Source organism: Cicer arietinum, chromosome 7 (assembly GCF_000331145.2).
Source record: "Cicer arietinum cultivar CDC Frontier isolate Library 1 chromosome 7, Cicar.CDCFrontier_v2.0, whole genome shotgun sequence".
NCBI classification, from domain to species: domain Eukaryota; kingdom Viridiplantae; phylum Streptophyta; class Magnoliopsida; order Fabales; family Fabaceae; genus Cicer; species Cicer arietinum.
Window position 1 is genome coordinate 4,149,397 of NC_021166.2, and position 16,561 is coordinate 4,165,957.

The 16,561-nt window shown below is 29.8% G+C and overlaps 2 protein-coding genes across 4 annotated transcripts; both read left to right on the forward strand.

The window, feature by feature from the left end:
• The first annotated feature begins 743 nt into the window (after positions 1-743).
• On the forward strand, positions 744-6,602 carry LOC101489015 (hydroxyproline O-galactosyltransferase GALT3). Of its 3 annotated transcripts, none has more exons than XM_004508045.4 (8): positions 744-904; positions 2,045-2,870; positions 3,422-3,657; positions 3,751-4,029; positions 4,578-4,706; positions 4,823-4,999; positions 5,082-5,189; positions 6,067-6,602. In XM_004508045.4, exons 1-8 carry the CDS (start codon positions 887-889, stop codon positions 6,271-6,273), a joined length of 1,980 nt encoding a protein of 659 aa, XP_004508102.1. In that variant the 5' UTR covers positions 744-886; the 3' UTR covers positions 6,274-6,602. The 3 variants fall into 3 exon arrangements, with proteins under 3 accessions (XP_004508102.1, XP_012573295.1, XP_004508103.1); XM_012717841.3 differs by having other exon boundaries at positions 762-908; XM_004508046.4 differs by lacking the exon at positions 744-904 and adding an exon at positions 940-1,398.
• Positions 6,603-11,648: 5,046 nt separating this feature from the next.
• Positions 11,649-13,897, forward strand: LOC101489551 (probable protein phosphatase 2C 13). Its single transcript, XM_004508047.4, has 2 exons — positions 11,649-11,999; positions 12,528-13,897. The coding sequence occupies exons 1-2, from the start codon at positions 11,856-11,858 to the stop codon at positions 13,530-13,532; spliced, it is 1,149 nt and encodes a 382-aa protein (XP_004508104.1). The 5' UTR covers positions 11,649-11,855; the 3' UTR covers positions 13,533-13,897.
• The last annotated feature ends 2,664 nt before the right edge of the window (positions 13,898-16,561 follow it).

The window sequence follows — 16,561 nt, forward strand, 5'->3', positions numbered from 1 at the left end:
GTGAAGGAAATACCTACAAAATATGTTTCAAATAAAACATAAAATATATAGTTATAATAAAAAATTTATCCGTGATGGATTATCAGTTATATTAATACCTGATCAGTGGTGAATTTGTCGGTATAATCTATTATATTTCTTGAGGCAGGAACCTCAACTCTACTCATATCTAATTTAAAAAATAGTAATAAATATAAATAATAATATGTATAAATAATAATAAATTTAAAAAAAAAATTGAAATTTTCGAAACTTTCGAACCTGTGTAACTTCGAAAGTTTCATATTGATGAAAACCTTCGAAAGTTCTGGAAACTTACGTTTCAGAACTTTCATCTTCAACAAAAGTTCCGAAAGTTTGTGTTTCGAAAGTTTCGAATTTAACGAAACCTTCGAAAGTTTCATCAAACTAAAGCCTCGAAAGTTTCAACTTCAACCAAAGTTTCGAAAGTTTTGATTTTCTGAAAAAATTGCATTTCGAAACTTTGGTTTTTTGACAAAAGTTTCGAAATTTTTGTTGAAATCTCATCTCTGATTGTTTCGAAAGTTTAAAACTTTCAAATAGTAAATTTTTTTGGATGACTTTCGAAAGTGGGGGTGAGAAAATAGTGTGGTAAATTTGTTGAAAATTTTTATATAAGATAAAAAAGGGTAGATTGATCGATAACAAAATATGGGGGGTGGGAGGTAAAATTGTGAGGGTGCAGTACATTCCTGTCTTTTTTCATGTGAAAACAGGATATATCTAATAACAGATGAATTAGAACATCGGAGTTATTATTCCAAAAATAAAATAAAATTAAAAGCATTGATTTTGATGAATATGGTGAGTAGTATCAGTGTTTCACTTTCACATCGCAGAGTTTTGGAGCGTTTCTCAGCCTTCAATGGGTTATATGGTATTGGTGAGTGAGTGAATGAATCTCCGCCACCCTCCTATCTTGTCATCCGATTCTCTGCATTTGGGTTATTCCCATTTTCTTAACTGCTTCCAAAAAACCATACTTTTTCTTTCTGTTTCAAAATCATATATAAGGATCTCTTGCTTTTCTAGGCTCAACTATTATTACTTGCATAACATTTATTTGAATTATTAGGTCTACTCACTCTATTTAGCAGAAAATTAAGTTATCAGCTTAGGAACTATTCAGATAACACTAGAGTTGTAGACTTTACTTGCATTTAAGTATTTAAGTAACTTTTTGCAACTTTAAAGTGACTACTCCACTAGAACTAGCCCTACAATTCAATCTTGGTTTTCAGTCAAAGCATGTCAATTAAGATTCAATAACCTAGACTCCATTGATTCACTTCTTGTCTATTTTATCTATTTTTTAGGGCATGTCTGGATTGACTTACTTGAGTTTGTCTACTGGCATGTACTTGTGAGATTGTTTGGGTGAGCTTATGGAAACAATTTAAGGCATATCCATTAGGTGTTTTCAACTTATTTCCATAAAGCTTATGAAAATATCTTATATAAAAATAGTTTGGATTTATTTTATCTTTTCCTATAGAAATAGTTTAATATTAGTTGTTTATCCAAACGGGTGTTGCTCATCGTCATGGTCATATACATTTCCAGTATTTGAATGTTACTTTCATGTTCATCATACAATGCCTTGTTATGGTATAGGAGTCTCCAATGTGAGGTTTGAAAATCCTAGACATGACTCCTTCCTTCGTTATATGTTGCAACTTGCAAAAAGGGATAAAATTAGGGCTAATTCTTGCTCAACATGTTTCATACATCCAATCATGTCTATTTAGCCTTGTCAATTAGCTTTTTTTGGTAGGACTTCCATTTCATATTGTATGTCGAGAATCGGATTCTTATGATGAGCAATTTGACTATGATACACCAGCATCCAATACCGGGGGGAAAAATGACCTCACTTATACCCATCAATATGCCCGGAAACAAAAACTATCTTTCTCTAATGATCTTTAACTTAAGCCTGACTTTCTTTCTTTATCCAGTAGGTAGTGTGTGTGACTTTTTATTCATTTTATAATGAAAGTAATGCAATTTTTTTTGTCTGCAGAAACCGCTATATTTAGTTCAAAATTTAATGAAAATGAAGAAGTGGTATGGAGGCCTGTTGATCTTGGCTTTGTGTATGATGCTGTTTCTACTGTACAGTCTGAAAGGAATTCAGCCACAGAAGCAGCCAGCGAAACAGTCAGCATACAGTTTTTTCAATAACCATTCAACAAATGATTCTGGTCAAGGAAGCAGCAATGTTGCAGTAACCTCTTTTGATGTAGAACCGAAAAGCGTACCAAAACCAACCATTAGGCCACATTTAGTACATGTCGCGGGGCTTGATGATCTGTATGACATGAAAAATTTATCTGAAGGAGCGATGAATGTTGTACTTGCTTGGACTTCTTTACGCTCCTTGCTGTCAAGGTCAGATGCTTTGCCTGAATTAGCTCAAGGAGTTAAAGAGGCTTCTGTAGCATGGAAAGAGTTGTTGTCCACCGTTGAAAACGACAAAGCCTCCAAGATTAGTAAGATGGACAGCCCGGAAAATCAAAACTGTCCGTTCTCTGTGATCGCATTTGGCAAGACGGTAGCAGATAGTGGAATCACTCTGGATCTCCCTTGTGGTATGGTCGTAGATTCTTCAATTACATTGATTGGCATCCCTAATGGACAAAACAGAAGCTTTCAGATTGACCTAGCTGGGCAAGATCTAGAAGAGGAGCCAGATCCTCCAATTATCTTGCATTATAATGTGAGTCTTCCGGGAGAAAACATAACAGAGGAACCGTATATCGTTCAAAATACATGGACTAATGATTTCGGTTGGGGAAAAGAGGAAAGGTGTCCTACTCATGGTTCTGCTAAGTCTAACATTCACAAAGGTACAGTTAACATGCAAGTTCTCAAATCTTCGTGAGTTTTTCATCATTAAACTGACGATCCATGATTGACCTTTATGGTATGTAAGGATTGGTGGTATAGGATGGAAAGAAGTGGAATGAAATAACCTAATTGATTTAAAGAAATGAATGTTATCTCATTGCATTCCATCTCACTCCATTTCATCCTATAACACTAATTCAAACATACCTTTAAGTGTTAAATTAGTCTGCATGCAAATAAGATGGACAAAAACCAACAAGAAATAGGTTATTTTTATGTATAGGATATAAAATTATTAATTTTTAATTATAGCGCAACTCGGGTTATGTCTCGTTTAAGTACCATTATCATTCCATAATAGGCTGTAGCTACAGTAGCAACACCTCAGGTTATGCTTAAGCTGCCAAGTTTGTAAATTCCTTTATCATATAATAATTAATCACAATAGTCTCTTTCAATTGTGTTATCATGTTTCCTTCTATTCTTGATTGCAGTTTTTCATGAAGTAGTAGGCTTTTAATGAATTCTAAATTGTGTAACTCTGATGTAGTTGATGAGCTTGTTCTCTGCAATGTACAAGCTGTGAGAAACAACAATGAAGAGAATGTAAATGTTGGTCAACCTACTAGTGACATACCTTCTAATATTTCCTCAGAAAGTGCACATAGAACTGCTAATTTCCCTTTTTCTGAGGGTAATCCTTTCACTGCCACGTTGTGGGTTGGTTCAGAAGGATTTCATATGACTGTGAATGGAAGACATGAAACATCTTTTGCATATAGGGAGGTACAATACAGGAAATGAAATCCTGCTAAAAACCAAACAAAAGATTAATTGGAATGGTAATTCCAACTTTGTATGTTTTTTGTGTGCATGCAGAAGCTTGAACCGTGGTTAGTCAGCACCGTTAAAGTAGCAGGAAGTCTAAGTCTTTTATCAGTCCTGGCAAAAGGTTTACCTGTTGCCGAAGATAATGATTTAGTTGTTGATGTTGAAAACCTGAAGGCTCCTTCTATCACCAGAAAAAGGCTTGTTTTGTTGATTGGAGTGTTCTCTTCCGGAAATAACTTTGAGCGCCGAATGGCTCTGAGGAGGTCTTGGATGCAATATGAGGCTGTACGTTCTGGAGAAGTTGCTGTCAGATTTTTCATTGGGCTTGTAAGTGATGTATTTCAGACTTGTTAAAGTGAATCTTTGAATTAGAATAATTCTTACTATTCCAGTTATGCACAAATTTTGGTTATTATAACTTTGAAAACTCTATCCTACTTTCTTAGTTATGTAGAATGACTATATGAAGTGGTCAGGTTATTAACTGTTATATCCGAATACCGACATTCGTTATCAAAAGAATCACCCGTGTTTTTTGGCAAAGGAGAATGGTGACGGGTGAAACTGAAATAAATGTCATACTCTAACAGTCTTAACCTATGAAGCATTGATACAAAAACGAGCAATGAATATGACACTGACACGTAGGCATCAATAATAATATAAGAAAATCGGTGTTCAACACCAACATGTGTCGGACACCGGATACCTTTGATATGAAGTGTCGATGATACATACGTCTTAACCCACCAAAGGATGTAGTGTGGACTCAACAATGCATTCAGCATTATAGCAGAGTTTTCCAACTTTTAATTAATTTCCTCTCTTGCTAATTAAAACTGTTCTGTGACATTTTATTTTCAATCTGATTGCAGCATAAGAACAATAGAGTTAATCTTGAATTGTGGAGGGAAGCTCAAGCATATGGAGACATCCAGTTAATGCCTTTTGTTGATTATTATAGTTTGATTTCATTAAAGACAATTGCAATTTGCATTGTGGGGGTAAGTTGATTATGACTATGTGCAAAGAAGTAATGTTTACAATTTTTTATTTATTTACTTTTATATTGTTGAAAAATACGTGGAATGATGTTTGCAATTTTATTTTTAATTTGCAGACAAAAATAATTCCTTCAAAATACATCATGAAAACAGATGATGATGCTTTTGTAAGGATTGATGAAGTACTTTCCAGCCTCAAAGGGAAGCCATCTAAAGGCCTCCTGTATGGTCTAATATCTCCTATATCATCTCCTGATAGGAATAAGGACAGTAAATGGTACAGCAGTGAGAAGGTATTAACCTATGTATAATGCTATTGATAAATTCAATTAGTGTATTATGTTCCTATTAATCATGATCATATTGTTATTTTAGGAATGGCCACATGATACATACCCACCATGGGCACATGGTCCTGGCTATGTCATCTCTCGCGACATAGCAAAATTCGTTGTCTATGGCCACCAAGAAAGAAAACTCAAAGTAAGAATTAGAATTCCTCCTTTCCATCATTAAGCTTTTTTGTTATAATCTTTTGGATATTTCAAGGATATATATTAAGAGGTTTCTTGTATTAGAATTTAGAAGTGTTACTTATGCAAAATCACACATCAGTATCACAAATTTCCCTGGGAACCACTTATGTAAAATGAATCTGTGGAACTTCAATGTATTACCTTCAATGTATTTGTAAAAAGCTACCAAACTGTTTACTTTAGGTGTTTCCTGTTTTCATTTTCACCGATAAAATAAACATTAGAGAAGAGATTATGGAAGTTTTTGAAAATATAACTTCAAAATCGATTGAATATTTGTGAAAATTCTGAAAAATGTTGAAATATTGTTTCTGGAAATACATTCTCTATAATTAACTTTCATCTTCTCTGTATCACAATTTAAAAGAAAAATCAGTAACCTAATGTAATTACAACCACCGACATAGAAAGTAAATAATGTAAATGAAAATTGAATTTTTTATAGAAAATAAACGCCTTACTTCAGGTGTTTGCTGTTTTCATTTCCACTGATAAAAGAAAAATTAGAGAATACATTATTTGAAAATGTATTTTAAAAATGTTAAGACTATTTTTGAAAATTGTGAAAAATTTCAAAACATTCTTTTCAGTGTTTCCAAATATTACATTATCTCCAGTTACCTTCCATCTTATCTCTATCACAATTAAAATGGGAAATTTATAACGAAATTTCATTCCAGTCATCCACATGTAAATATTGAAAAATGAAACTTGAAAATATTGTTAGAAAGTAAAGAAAGCCTAAATTGCCATGATTGCATTTTTCTTATATATATATGTAATTGTACCTTCCTTTAACTGCTCAATTTGTTGTATTCATATAGTTCTTTAAATTAGAAGATGTTGCCATGGGGATATGGATTGAACAGTTTAAAAATGGTGATAAAGAAGTGCACTATGAGAATGATGGGAGGTTTTATAATGCTGGATGTGATACAAATTATGTACTAGCCCATTATCAAAGCCCAAGAATGGTGCTATGCCTTTGGGAGAAACTGCAAAAAGAACACAAGTCAGAATGCTGTGAGTAGATATCAAAGCTTTTGAGCAAATAATAATTATGCTGATTCTGATTTTTTAGCAATATTCAAATACTTAAAGTTATGTTTTATTTTATTTTGTATTCTACTGCTCATTGATTTATTCATTCATTCTAACCATTTCAGTAAAAAGAATTAGTTTCACACTTGAAACTACAAGTGATATATTTTGTGTTAATTTGTTGTAATATAGAAATTCTTGATTGCTTGAAAATTAAAATGAACACAATGCTACTAGAAAGAAATTGAATGTAAACATAAACAACAACCAATGGTGAATTGCAGTTGAATTCCCATGAGACAGCATATTTGATGTTACATCCCTGTTCATGCACATTATGCTTACATCATTACTGAGGTTTTGGTTAGTTATTTGGTTAGTTGGTATACTACTTGCTTGTTAGTTATGATACTTTATATAGTATGGATTAATGTTGCTACTTGTTTAGTAAAAAATATATATATATTGCTATTTGTTCTCCCTCATAGGTAGTTTTGTTGGTGAACTAAAGGATACCAAATGAGTATTGAGAAGGAGGTGTGGAGTTTGATCTCTGCTGACTAACATTTTTTCCTCCCCACTTACATTCGCATATAAAAAATATAATGGAGTGAAATATATTTTCTGTCCCTATCAAATAAAAATAAAACTTTTAATCCTTGTAAACTTATCTAGCAAATAGTTTTAATCTCTATTAAAATGAAACATGTTTAATTGTTCTTCAATTTTAAAAAATTTTGTTGATTTTTTGCAAGCATGTTTAAAATATTATAAAAAAATATAAAAATTTAGAATTTCTTAAAATTTTGATGAATTAAATATGAACTTTTTAAACGTATAAAACTTAAAATAAGAATAAAGAAAATATATATTTGAAATTAAATTTTGAATTTATTTTTTGTGAAAGAATTTTTTATATTGTTATAATATGCTGGGGAAAAATATATTTAAATTCATTTAAAAATATATATTCACTTATAATTTTATAAGGACTAAAAAATTTATAATGTTAAAATTCTATAGCAACTAACTTTAAAATTTCTATGAACTAAAAAAACATATTTAATCACAAAAAAATATTGTTACTAGTTACTAGTAATTTGTTTTCATGATATAACTATGTGTGCTAAGTATAAAGTAATCAATCATATTTTTTTTGTTTAATTTTTTTTCCTCCTTTTTTTGCATTATTCATCATTTCTCTAAAAAATAAATATGAAAGTAAATTACTATCTTATCATATTATTTAATTTCGTGAGAAATATACATTATCATATCATTTTTGACTAATTTAGTACTATGCATTGTAAATTTTAATGTAAAAAAAATATTTTATAGTCTTAAATATAAATAAAAGAATGATTGTGTACCTTTTATTTAAATTTGTTGTATGCGAATATAAAGATATTGAAATTTTAAATTGTTTAGTTTAACAATATTTTAAAAATATTATCATTAAAAAATTGTTTAAATTTTGAATCACAAAAAATTAATTATCTTTTTCTTTATTTATTTATATTAAAGACAAAATAGACAAAAATAGGATATTCATCCAATTAAATTGCTGAATGGGAACGAATATTGCAACGAGGGTCTTAAAAGTTTACGATTTTTGATTAAATATATGTGGGAGTATGTTCAAAGTAAATGCATGTCTTGAGTTCCAATCAAATATTTTTAATTGGTATGATACTATTTTATAACGAGTTTGTGTAAGGGTATGGATCACCATTTACCGCAATCGATGATTTATTTAGTGCTGTTAGGCGAATTAAATATCATGTGGCTCATATCATTATGACTTCGACAAATTAAAAACTCATAATCCCAACTAATGTTTGCTAATGATCCTAATCATTGGCTGCTGCTCATGTGATGCTTGTCATAAATCTGGATTTTAATACCCATTTCTTAACATTAATTTTGTGTCAGAGAAAAGGAAATTACTAGTCGCGCTGTCCCATGACGAGTGGTAGATGTCATTTACCAAAAATAATTGTCTTGAAATAAATAATGTTTTCAATTTTTTAATTTAATATTAGTAGTTATATATTTTTTCAATGATTAATATCATTTGTATATTTGCTACTTAATATCTTTCATTTTACAGTTACCATGTAGGTAAATACATTGATATACTAATACATGATAATAGTAAATTAATAAAATTATTTTTTATTTATATTTTTTAAATTTAATTGCAGTTTTAGTCTCCTATTTTAATTGAATCACGAAACTAGTTCTTTTATTTTATTTTATTTTTTTAATTTTTGACATCAAATAAATTTTTGGTTCAAAATTTAATGAAGCGTCATTTTTTAAAACAGTACTACACCATTTATGATCATAGATTTCAAGTACAATTATTGCACCACGAAATCTTGACGCGTAGTATGACTTAAATAAACACAAAAAAATAAAATTTTATCAAATTTTAAATTAAAATTCTATTTATGGACCAAAACTGAGGAAAAATAAAATGGTGAAACTACTTTTGTGATTCAGTTAAAATTAAGAGACCAACGCTACAATTAAACTTATTTAGAAGGTAACTCGCACACATTACCATTGTCAAATAAATCACTATTGTAAAATAAAGGTGTGGCTAAATTACATTTGTGGTCCCTTAACTTAATTTCAGGTAATGTTTTAGTCTTTTATCTTTTTTTTTTTCCGACTTGGTCCTTTATTTTAATTTTAAGTGACAATTTGATATTTTATATTTTAAAATTTCAACAATGATATCCTTTTTTATACAAAAATTAAAAAAAGAAAATTCAATCAAAACTCATAAAATTAATTATATTCTTCAATATAATACAAATTTCATCAAATTCGTAACGCAAATCTTCAAATAAACTCATATTTTCTTACTTTATTTGATATTTTTAGGAATAAAGGACTAAATCGAGAAAAAAAGAAGATAAAAGACTAAAACGTTACCTAAAATTAAGTTAAGGGACCACATATAATTTAGCCTAAAGGTGTCTTATATTAGACAACAACAGGTCCACATGTTTAGAAGGTAACTCACTCATGCGTGGCCAATTCATGTGGCCTAGATTCTAATTAAAGAAAATATGAATGGTTAATTAAAAAATATAAAAACATGGGGCAAGACAAGTTAATGCTATGGGTTGGAGCAGTTGAATGGAAATCGTGGTGGAATTAGATGTTCTTATTCCTATTAATTATTAATTGACATTAGTGGTCAGATTTCAATTAGCAAAAACCAATGAAGTGTCCCATTAACAAACGCCTTGTACGCAAACTAATCATGACTAAGCGTGTCACTAACGGAAAGGTACCTAATAATTAATTAATTAATTAATAATATGATCGATGACTATAATAGGATTAAGATCCAAGTTATGGTTAGACTTATGTGGATGTTTCACATTGCTCCTTTTTTCAATAATAACAAAAGAAAATGTTTTTGTAAGAGGTGTCTTTAGGATGTTATAAATTAAAGACACTAATTTGATTTCCTAACATGTAGTTGTAGGACACTTGTTAATATCTGTTCGGAAAAAAAGTAAAAAATTTCTGTTTAATTTTAACTTAAAATATGCTTGTGGGAAAATGAAGGCAATTCCATTCTTGTGTTTGTTGAGTGCAACCATTATAGAGAAAAAAACAGTAAACTTGTACTATTGAAAAGCTTGCCAAAATCACGAATCTCGATATATATCAGCGTGCTACAAATATTTTCTGCGAGTGAGTTTGCGTTCACTTGTTATCTAATTGAATAAATTAAATCACAAAAATTTATAGTCAAAATCATATTTAGATATGTGTTCATATAACAGTTTAACACGTAACCAAGTTATATGAATTTTTTTTTACTTAAATATAATTTTTATTATTTATTTTTATTTAATATTTATTTTAGTTATTTATATATTTTTTATTCATTTTTTTTTATGAGTAGTTTCTTTTAATTATTTTTATCATAATTCATTTAAATAATTGTATAATTTTATCATAAACTGTTAAGAATAAATATTAAATCAATTGTAAAATTAAGTGTATAATTTTAATAAAAGTTGAAGTAAGAATATAATAAATACAGATAAACGTCATTCATTTCAAATAGTTTATGTCGTATAAAAGTAATAGAGACTAAAATATATTATTTATAAAATATAAAAGATCAAAATAAATAAAAAAATAATAAAATATAATGAGTATTAAATACATTTTGTATAACTAAATCAATAAATTTTAACCCAGAATAAATATTAATCAATTTTATAATTACATACAACTAACTCCAATTGTGAGTATGTTTGTTAAAGATTTAAAAATGATTTTAAATTTATATTTTTAAATAATTTTTTTAGAACTACTAAAAAATAATGTAAATTATTTTAAATTTGTTTGTTGTAGATTAAAAAATGATTTTAATTGTACCTAACAATAAAAACCAATCTCCCACCAATTGAAAATGTGGATCAACATTTTTAACTTGGAATAAATAATACAATAAAAAATATAATGTAATTGGGTAATGAATGTTTATAATGAAAAAAATAGCACCGGATAGGATTCATATAAAACTCATCATCGAAGATTTTAATTTATTTTTGGACTCTTACAAAATCTTTTAGTGTATTTATGACACTTATTTCAATGAAGAACGCATTGAATACCTTTATCTTCAACAACCAGAACCTCCATCTAGGTAGTTACACAATTTTCTATTTAATTATATTTCATTATTTTCAAATAAACATTTATTTATTTAAATGTCAAAATGCTTATAGATATCATTTCATCTCTGAATGTAAATCATTATTTGAAAATCAAAATCGGATATCCAATTCGGTCCCAGTCCACACAGGTATCAAAACTTATTATTTGCAATATTATTTTTTCGCTCTTGATGTATTTAACTAGAAACTTGTTAGCCATTTTTTTTTACTTTAACGAAGCAACATAAATAATAGTTCACATGTTTTACATATATCCAATAATAATGTCTAGTACCGGTATTTGTGTTATTTTTCTCCTTTTGACGTGGTTTTATAGTCATCACAAAAAGTGCAATTCTTTCCTTCCAAGAGTATAGTACTAGTTACCCAATCTCAACGAATATTAACTAGTCATACGGTGCCACAAGCTTAGCCGCAAAAGTAATAATAAACAAAATAAAAATGCATTTACCTATTGGCGATTTTAATTAATTTACGTTGAAAAAAATCTCTAGTCATTTTCGGAAAAAGTTGGAAGGTTCACGAAGCTGATATTACTTGGCCCACAGGAAGAATCGTGTCGATTCCCCGTTCTCAGTACTCACATGCACAAAGGGGTATTATGGGGTTTTCATTCAACCGTAACTAAGTTTAGACACAAGAAGCGCGTTCAGTTGTAACACCTCTTGCTTTAAGTACGTCGAACAAGAAATCACACCAAACAGAAAGAGAGAAACCCTAATTTCTTACTATTACCCTTCGTTTTCTTCATTTCCAAATAATTCACCCCCAAATTTCAACGACTCAAATTCAATTTCCCAATTAGAAACCCTAGCTACTATTATTCTTCTACAGAATTTGTAAAACGACGTTTGAAGATGGTACCGGAAGCGGAAATTATATGTCAACAGAGTATTTCCATGTTGGATGTGAAGTATCACCTTTGTGTAGCACAAGAACACATCGTCAAAGTTGAGGTTTCACCCACCTCTCCTACTCCTTCTGTCCCAATCTTTGCCCATGTAAGGGTTTTCTCTCATTCTGTTTCAATTCAATATCTATGTTTTTCTTTCTTTTCCATTTTTCACTTTTGGGTTTGTATTGAAATTCATACTCTTGTTTTGTTTAATTAGAGAATTGGTTTTCCTTTACCCTTTTAGGTTATAAATTGAAGTTTAATCTTAAATTGGTCGACTTTTTTTGGGTGATTCTGTGTTAATTGATTTAGCTGTAAATTTTCCATAGTTTAGTTTTAATTTTGAATCAGACTTAAGATTTTTGTATGTTTATAATTGTGGAGAAGATTCAATACTCGTGTGATGTTTGTTGAACCTGAATTTTGGAAGTAGAATTCGGAATTGAATGTTTTAGTAGTTCTTTTCCTTTAACCTAGGTTTTGCTATTCATTTATTGCCTTCAATCTCAGTTGAAATAGCTTGTTACAATTTTAGTTGATTCGTTATTACAACTTCGCGTTACAATATTAGTGAATTTGTTATTTCAACCACTTTTTCTTAGTGCTGTGCTGACTGCCAGTTTTTGTGTATTAGGCTGTGAGTTGCTCTGAGATCATTAAAGATTCCATGATGGAGACCCCTGCAAAAATGTTTATCCCGAATGTGCGTTCTGGCAGCTATGCTGAAATAGGGCCGCGGGGATCTATGGATGATGAACACATTCAGATAGATGATCTAGCTTGCCACCTTGGATTTGTGTTTAAGTACCCAATACCGAGTGCGTTTTATGCAGTTTTTGATGGGCATGGAGGGCCTGATGCTGCTGCCTATGTTAAGAGGAATGCTATGAGATTATTTTTTGAAGATGCTGATATGCTGCAATCATATGATGATGATACTAATACATTATTTCTAGAGAAGTTGGAGGATTCTCATCGGAGAGCTTTTATACGGGCGGATCTTGCCTTGGCTGATGAACAAAGTGTTAGTAGCTCATGTGGGACTACGGCACTGACTGCCCTTGTACTTGGAAGGCATTTGCTTGTTGCTAATGCTGGTGACTGTCGTGCAGTTCTTTGCAGGAGAGGTGCAGCTGTTGAGATGTCTCAAGATCACAGGCCAAGTTATTTACCTGAACGAAGGAGAGTGGAGGAGTTAGGTGGTTTCATTGATGACGGATATCTCAATGGTTATCTCTCGGTAACCCGTGCTCTTGGGGATTGGGACTTAAAATTTCCACTTGGTGCTGCATCTCCTCTTATTGCTGAGCCAGATGTTCAACTGGTTACATTGACAGAAGAGGATGAGTTCTTGATCATTGCGTGTGATGGGATTTGGGATGTAATATCTAGCCAAGTTGCAGTCAGTCTTGTTCGCCGTGGATTAAGAAGGCACAGCGACCCACATCAAAGTGCCAGAGAGCTAGTAAAGGAGGCACTGCGCCTAAATACATCAGATAACCTCACTGTGATTGTTATATGCCTGTCACCCATTGAAAGCATTGCCGAATCATGTCCGCCCCAAAGGAGAAGATTCAAAGCTTGCAGTATTTCTGAAGAGGCTCGAAATAGATTGAAGAGCCTGATAGAGGGAAATTGACTGTAAATGCAACTTTTGTGATTTACAAATGTTTCTTTCATTAAAGATTAATCTGTTTTTTTAGGCTGTTTCAGTGATCTAGAAAAACAGTCGGCAGTTTTGTAGGGATAGAAAGGTATACTGTATTTGGTGAGATGTAGAGAGGTTTAGACCTATTTAATTTGAGGGATGTATCTGAGTTATGTTGGTATTTTTAGAGACAGTTGTAGCTAAATTTTGGCGGAGTAGATATAATCCTCATCAAGGTGGTTTTGATCTCACATTGTTGATTGTTGATTCTATAAATACAAACGTTAAGACTTGTAAGCAGTATTCTTGGTGTGCATGCCACCAAAGTTCAATGCTCTTATCAATTTTTATCCTTATTTCAGTGGCATTTATTTGAGGCACCGGATGGTTGAGCACAATTTAGATTTTTTTTCTTCTTATTTTTAACCTTTTTGGGGGTCAAATTTTGAACTTTGGATCTTGTTCAATGTTCTTGGATCACTCAAAGTATCATGGAAATACCTGGCCCATCTTATCTCTTTAGGCCTATGACATGGGACAATATCAACCTTTTCCATTATAAAAGGCTTGATCACTTATCGTGTGTGATAAGTTTTACTTTGTTATGTTCTGCGTTTTTTAATTCCGTGAGTCTAATAAACACTGAATTCAATTGAAGATTTTCCACTATTTTGTCTTTTGGTGTTGAGCCAGTGAGTTGCTGTTGTCCAATCAAACATTGAAGGCTTGGTAAGATACGTAAGGCCGTTATTACGCTATCTTAGAAATTGTAAACAAATGACTAGGGAAAATTGCTGGTTATCTTAGAAGCTAGGTGTTTTGCTTGTTGATGGTCTTACTCATTTTCTTCATGTTGTTCTCAATTCTATTAATCGCCGCCATAAGCCGATCCTTGTTTACTGAATCGAAGCTCGTTAGCATAGCTTAATGTTGCTCATAAGTTAGCAACATTTCATGCCACCTTTTTGTCTTATTCTCGATCCTGCTCTTGTGGAGGGACAATAGGCTGTTGCACTTTCAACTCACATAGTGCGCTGAGTCTAGTCCATTTGAATCATAAAATAAAAGTCATGCTAACGTGTATATTTGATTAAAAAAAGTCATAAATATTAATTATATCATACACAAATTGAATTTATAATTTTTGAGAAAAATAAAATGCACAATTTTTAAATACAAAATTCTATCTTTAGTCCTCTTTAGTCATTATTATAAACAAAAATAATCAATTTCACATAAAAATTAGTTAAGTGTAATTAATTTCTAAATTTCATATAAAATATAATCTATATTTATTAAATTATCTATTTAAATGTCAAATACTTAATTACTGATATTCAATATTTTTAACAATTATTAGCATCAAATTAAATGAGTTAAAAGTAATTAATTTTTGTTTATAGTAATGACTAATACTTTATGTCAGTTTTTTTGCTTATAGCACTAATCGGAGGAAATAAACGTTAGCATTTATAAGAAAAAATTATGTTTACGGGTTTGCCATTAGTCCGAGCACATAAGGAGTGATACAAATCAATTTTATCCCCGACAAATGTTACAAAAATTGTATAATTTATAAACTGAAATTATAAAAAGTGAGATTTTTTACCCTTTTTTTATTTCTTAATAAATATTGAAAAATACCTGTTAACATTTTCTTTAAAGAAATGATCACGTATAGCCTTGTGTTTAGAAAATAAAAACTTCCAACCTACAACTCTGAGTATTAAACGAAGGTAGCATTAATTATTCAAGTTGGATTTGATATATTAATGCCTTTTGGTAAGTTGCAAATAACTTCAAGGTTTGTTTGAGAAGAGGAGAGGCAAATAAAATAAGAGAGTTATATAAATATAAGATAAAATAAATTTATGATAAACTCTTACCATATTTTGTGTTTTATACAAATAATAAGTAAATGATTGAGTTGCACGAAATCCCCTAGATAACATATTAAAGTTAGTTTTTATTATTTTCAAATATTTTATCCAAATTTTTTTTTATTTCAATAAACTTTTTAATGCAATATAATTTTTATTACTCTATTTTTAGTTAATGTTTTAATTTGTTGATGAATTTTTAATTTTTGTATTGATAATATCAATATTTTTTTTCTTATTTTAAATATTTGATATTTTAATAGATTTTAAATTATTTTTTTAAAAGTAAATGTCGAAATTTGACTATCTTTATCATTTTTGTTTCTAGAGAAATGTAACATAATAAATTGAGAATATAATAATAAAGTTTTTAACCCAACCTTATCTTTGGACAAAAATTCTATTAGAAAAATATAATATAATAAAGTGATACAATTAATTTATATTATAGTCACGAGTCATCAAACAATGGATTGGAACAAATAGTTCTAATTTAGCAAACATGAACCTTAACCCCTTTTTCTTCTTTACTCATTTAAAAAAAGTGGTTTAAAGTTATTTTTTTAGTTTAAAATTATTTTTTAATTAATTTTTCTCTCTCTCTCTCTCTATATATATATATATATATATATTTAAATAAATTATTTTCATATATTTAAAAAATATATCGTTTTGTTTTATAACTTCGTTATTTGAGTGAGATGTATTTCCTTTATTGTCTTGGTTCCTCTTTAAGTTTGTTTTAAATTTGCAGTTTACTTATTTATTGAAACATTTGAGAATAATTTGTTTAGTTTATATCATATTATGAGAAAGGAGTTTATGAAGGTGATCATCAAATTCAATATCATCTTAACCTTCGTGATTGAAATCAGTTTGGTGGGAGAATATTTATAATTAATATAAACAACAACAATAAATTTTTTATTTTTTTGAAAAGATTGATGAAATTAAAAATTGCAGATCTTGTATTTTTATTGACTATGAATCATATATGAAAAAAAAACCTAATTTGGTCTAACATTGTTTATTTTCATGTTGATCTTAAAATATGAATGTAGAATATTGTAACCCATGATTAATTTAACAATAATATTCTCATTTTAGCATTTTAAAAAACTTTAGTTTTTCTGTAAAAAA

What these genes read in the sequence shown, in the direction of transcription:
- LOC101489015 (XM_004508045.4), top strand. An exon ending in AATGGTACAGCAGTGAGAAG is followed by an intron (nt 5,000 to 5,081) that starts GTATTAACCTAT and finishes TTGTTATTTTAG; the next exon opens with GAATGGCCACATGATACATA. An exon ending in ACCAAGAAAGAAAACTCAAA is followed by an intron (nt 5,190 to 6,066) that starts GTAAGAATTAGA and finishes GTATTCATATAG; the next exon opens with TTCTTTAAATTAGAAGATGT.
- LOC101489551 (XM_004508047.4), top strand. Translation starts at nt 11,856, where the DNA reads ATGGTACCGGAAGCGGAAATTATATGTCAACAGAGTATTTCCATGTTG. An exon ending in CTGTCCCAATCTTTGCCCAT is followed by an intron (nt 12,000 to 12,527) that starts GTAAGGGTTTTC and finishes TTTGTGTATTAG; the next exon opens with GCTGTGAGTTGCTCTGAGAT.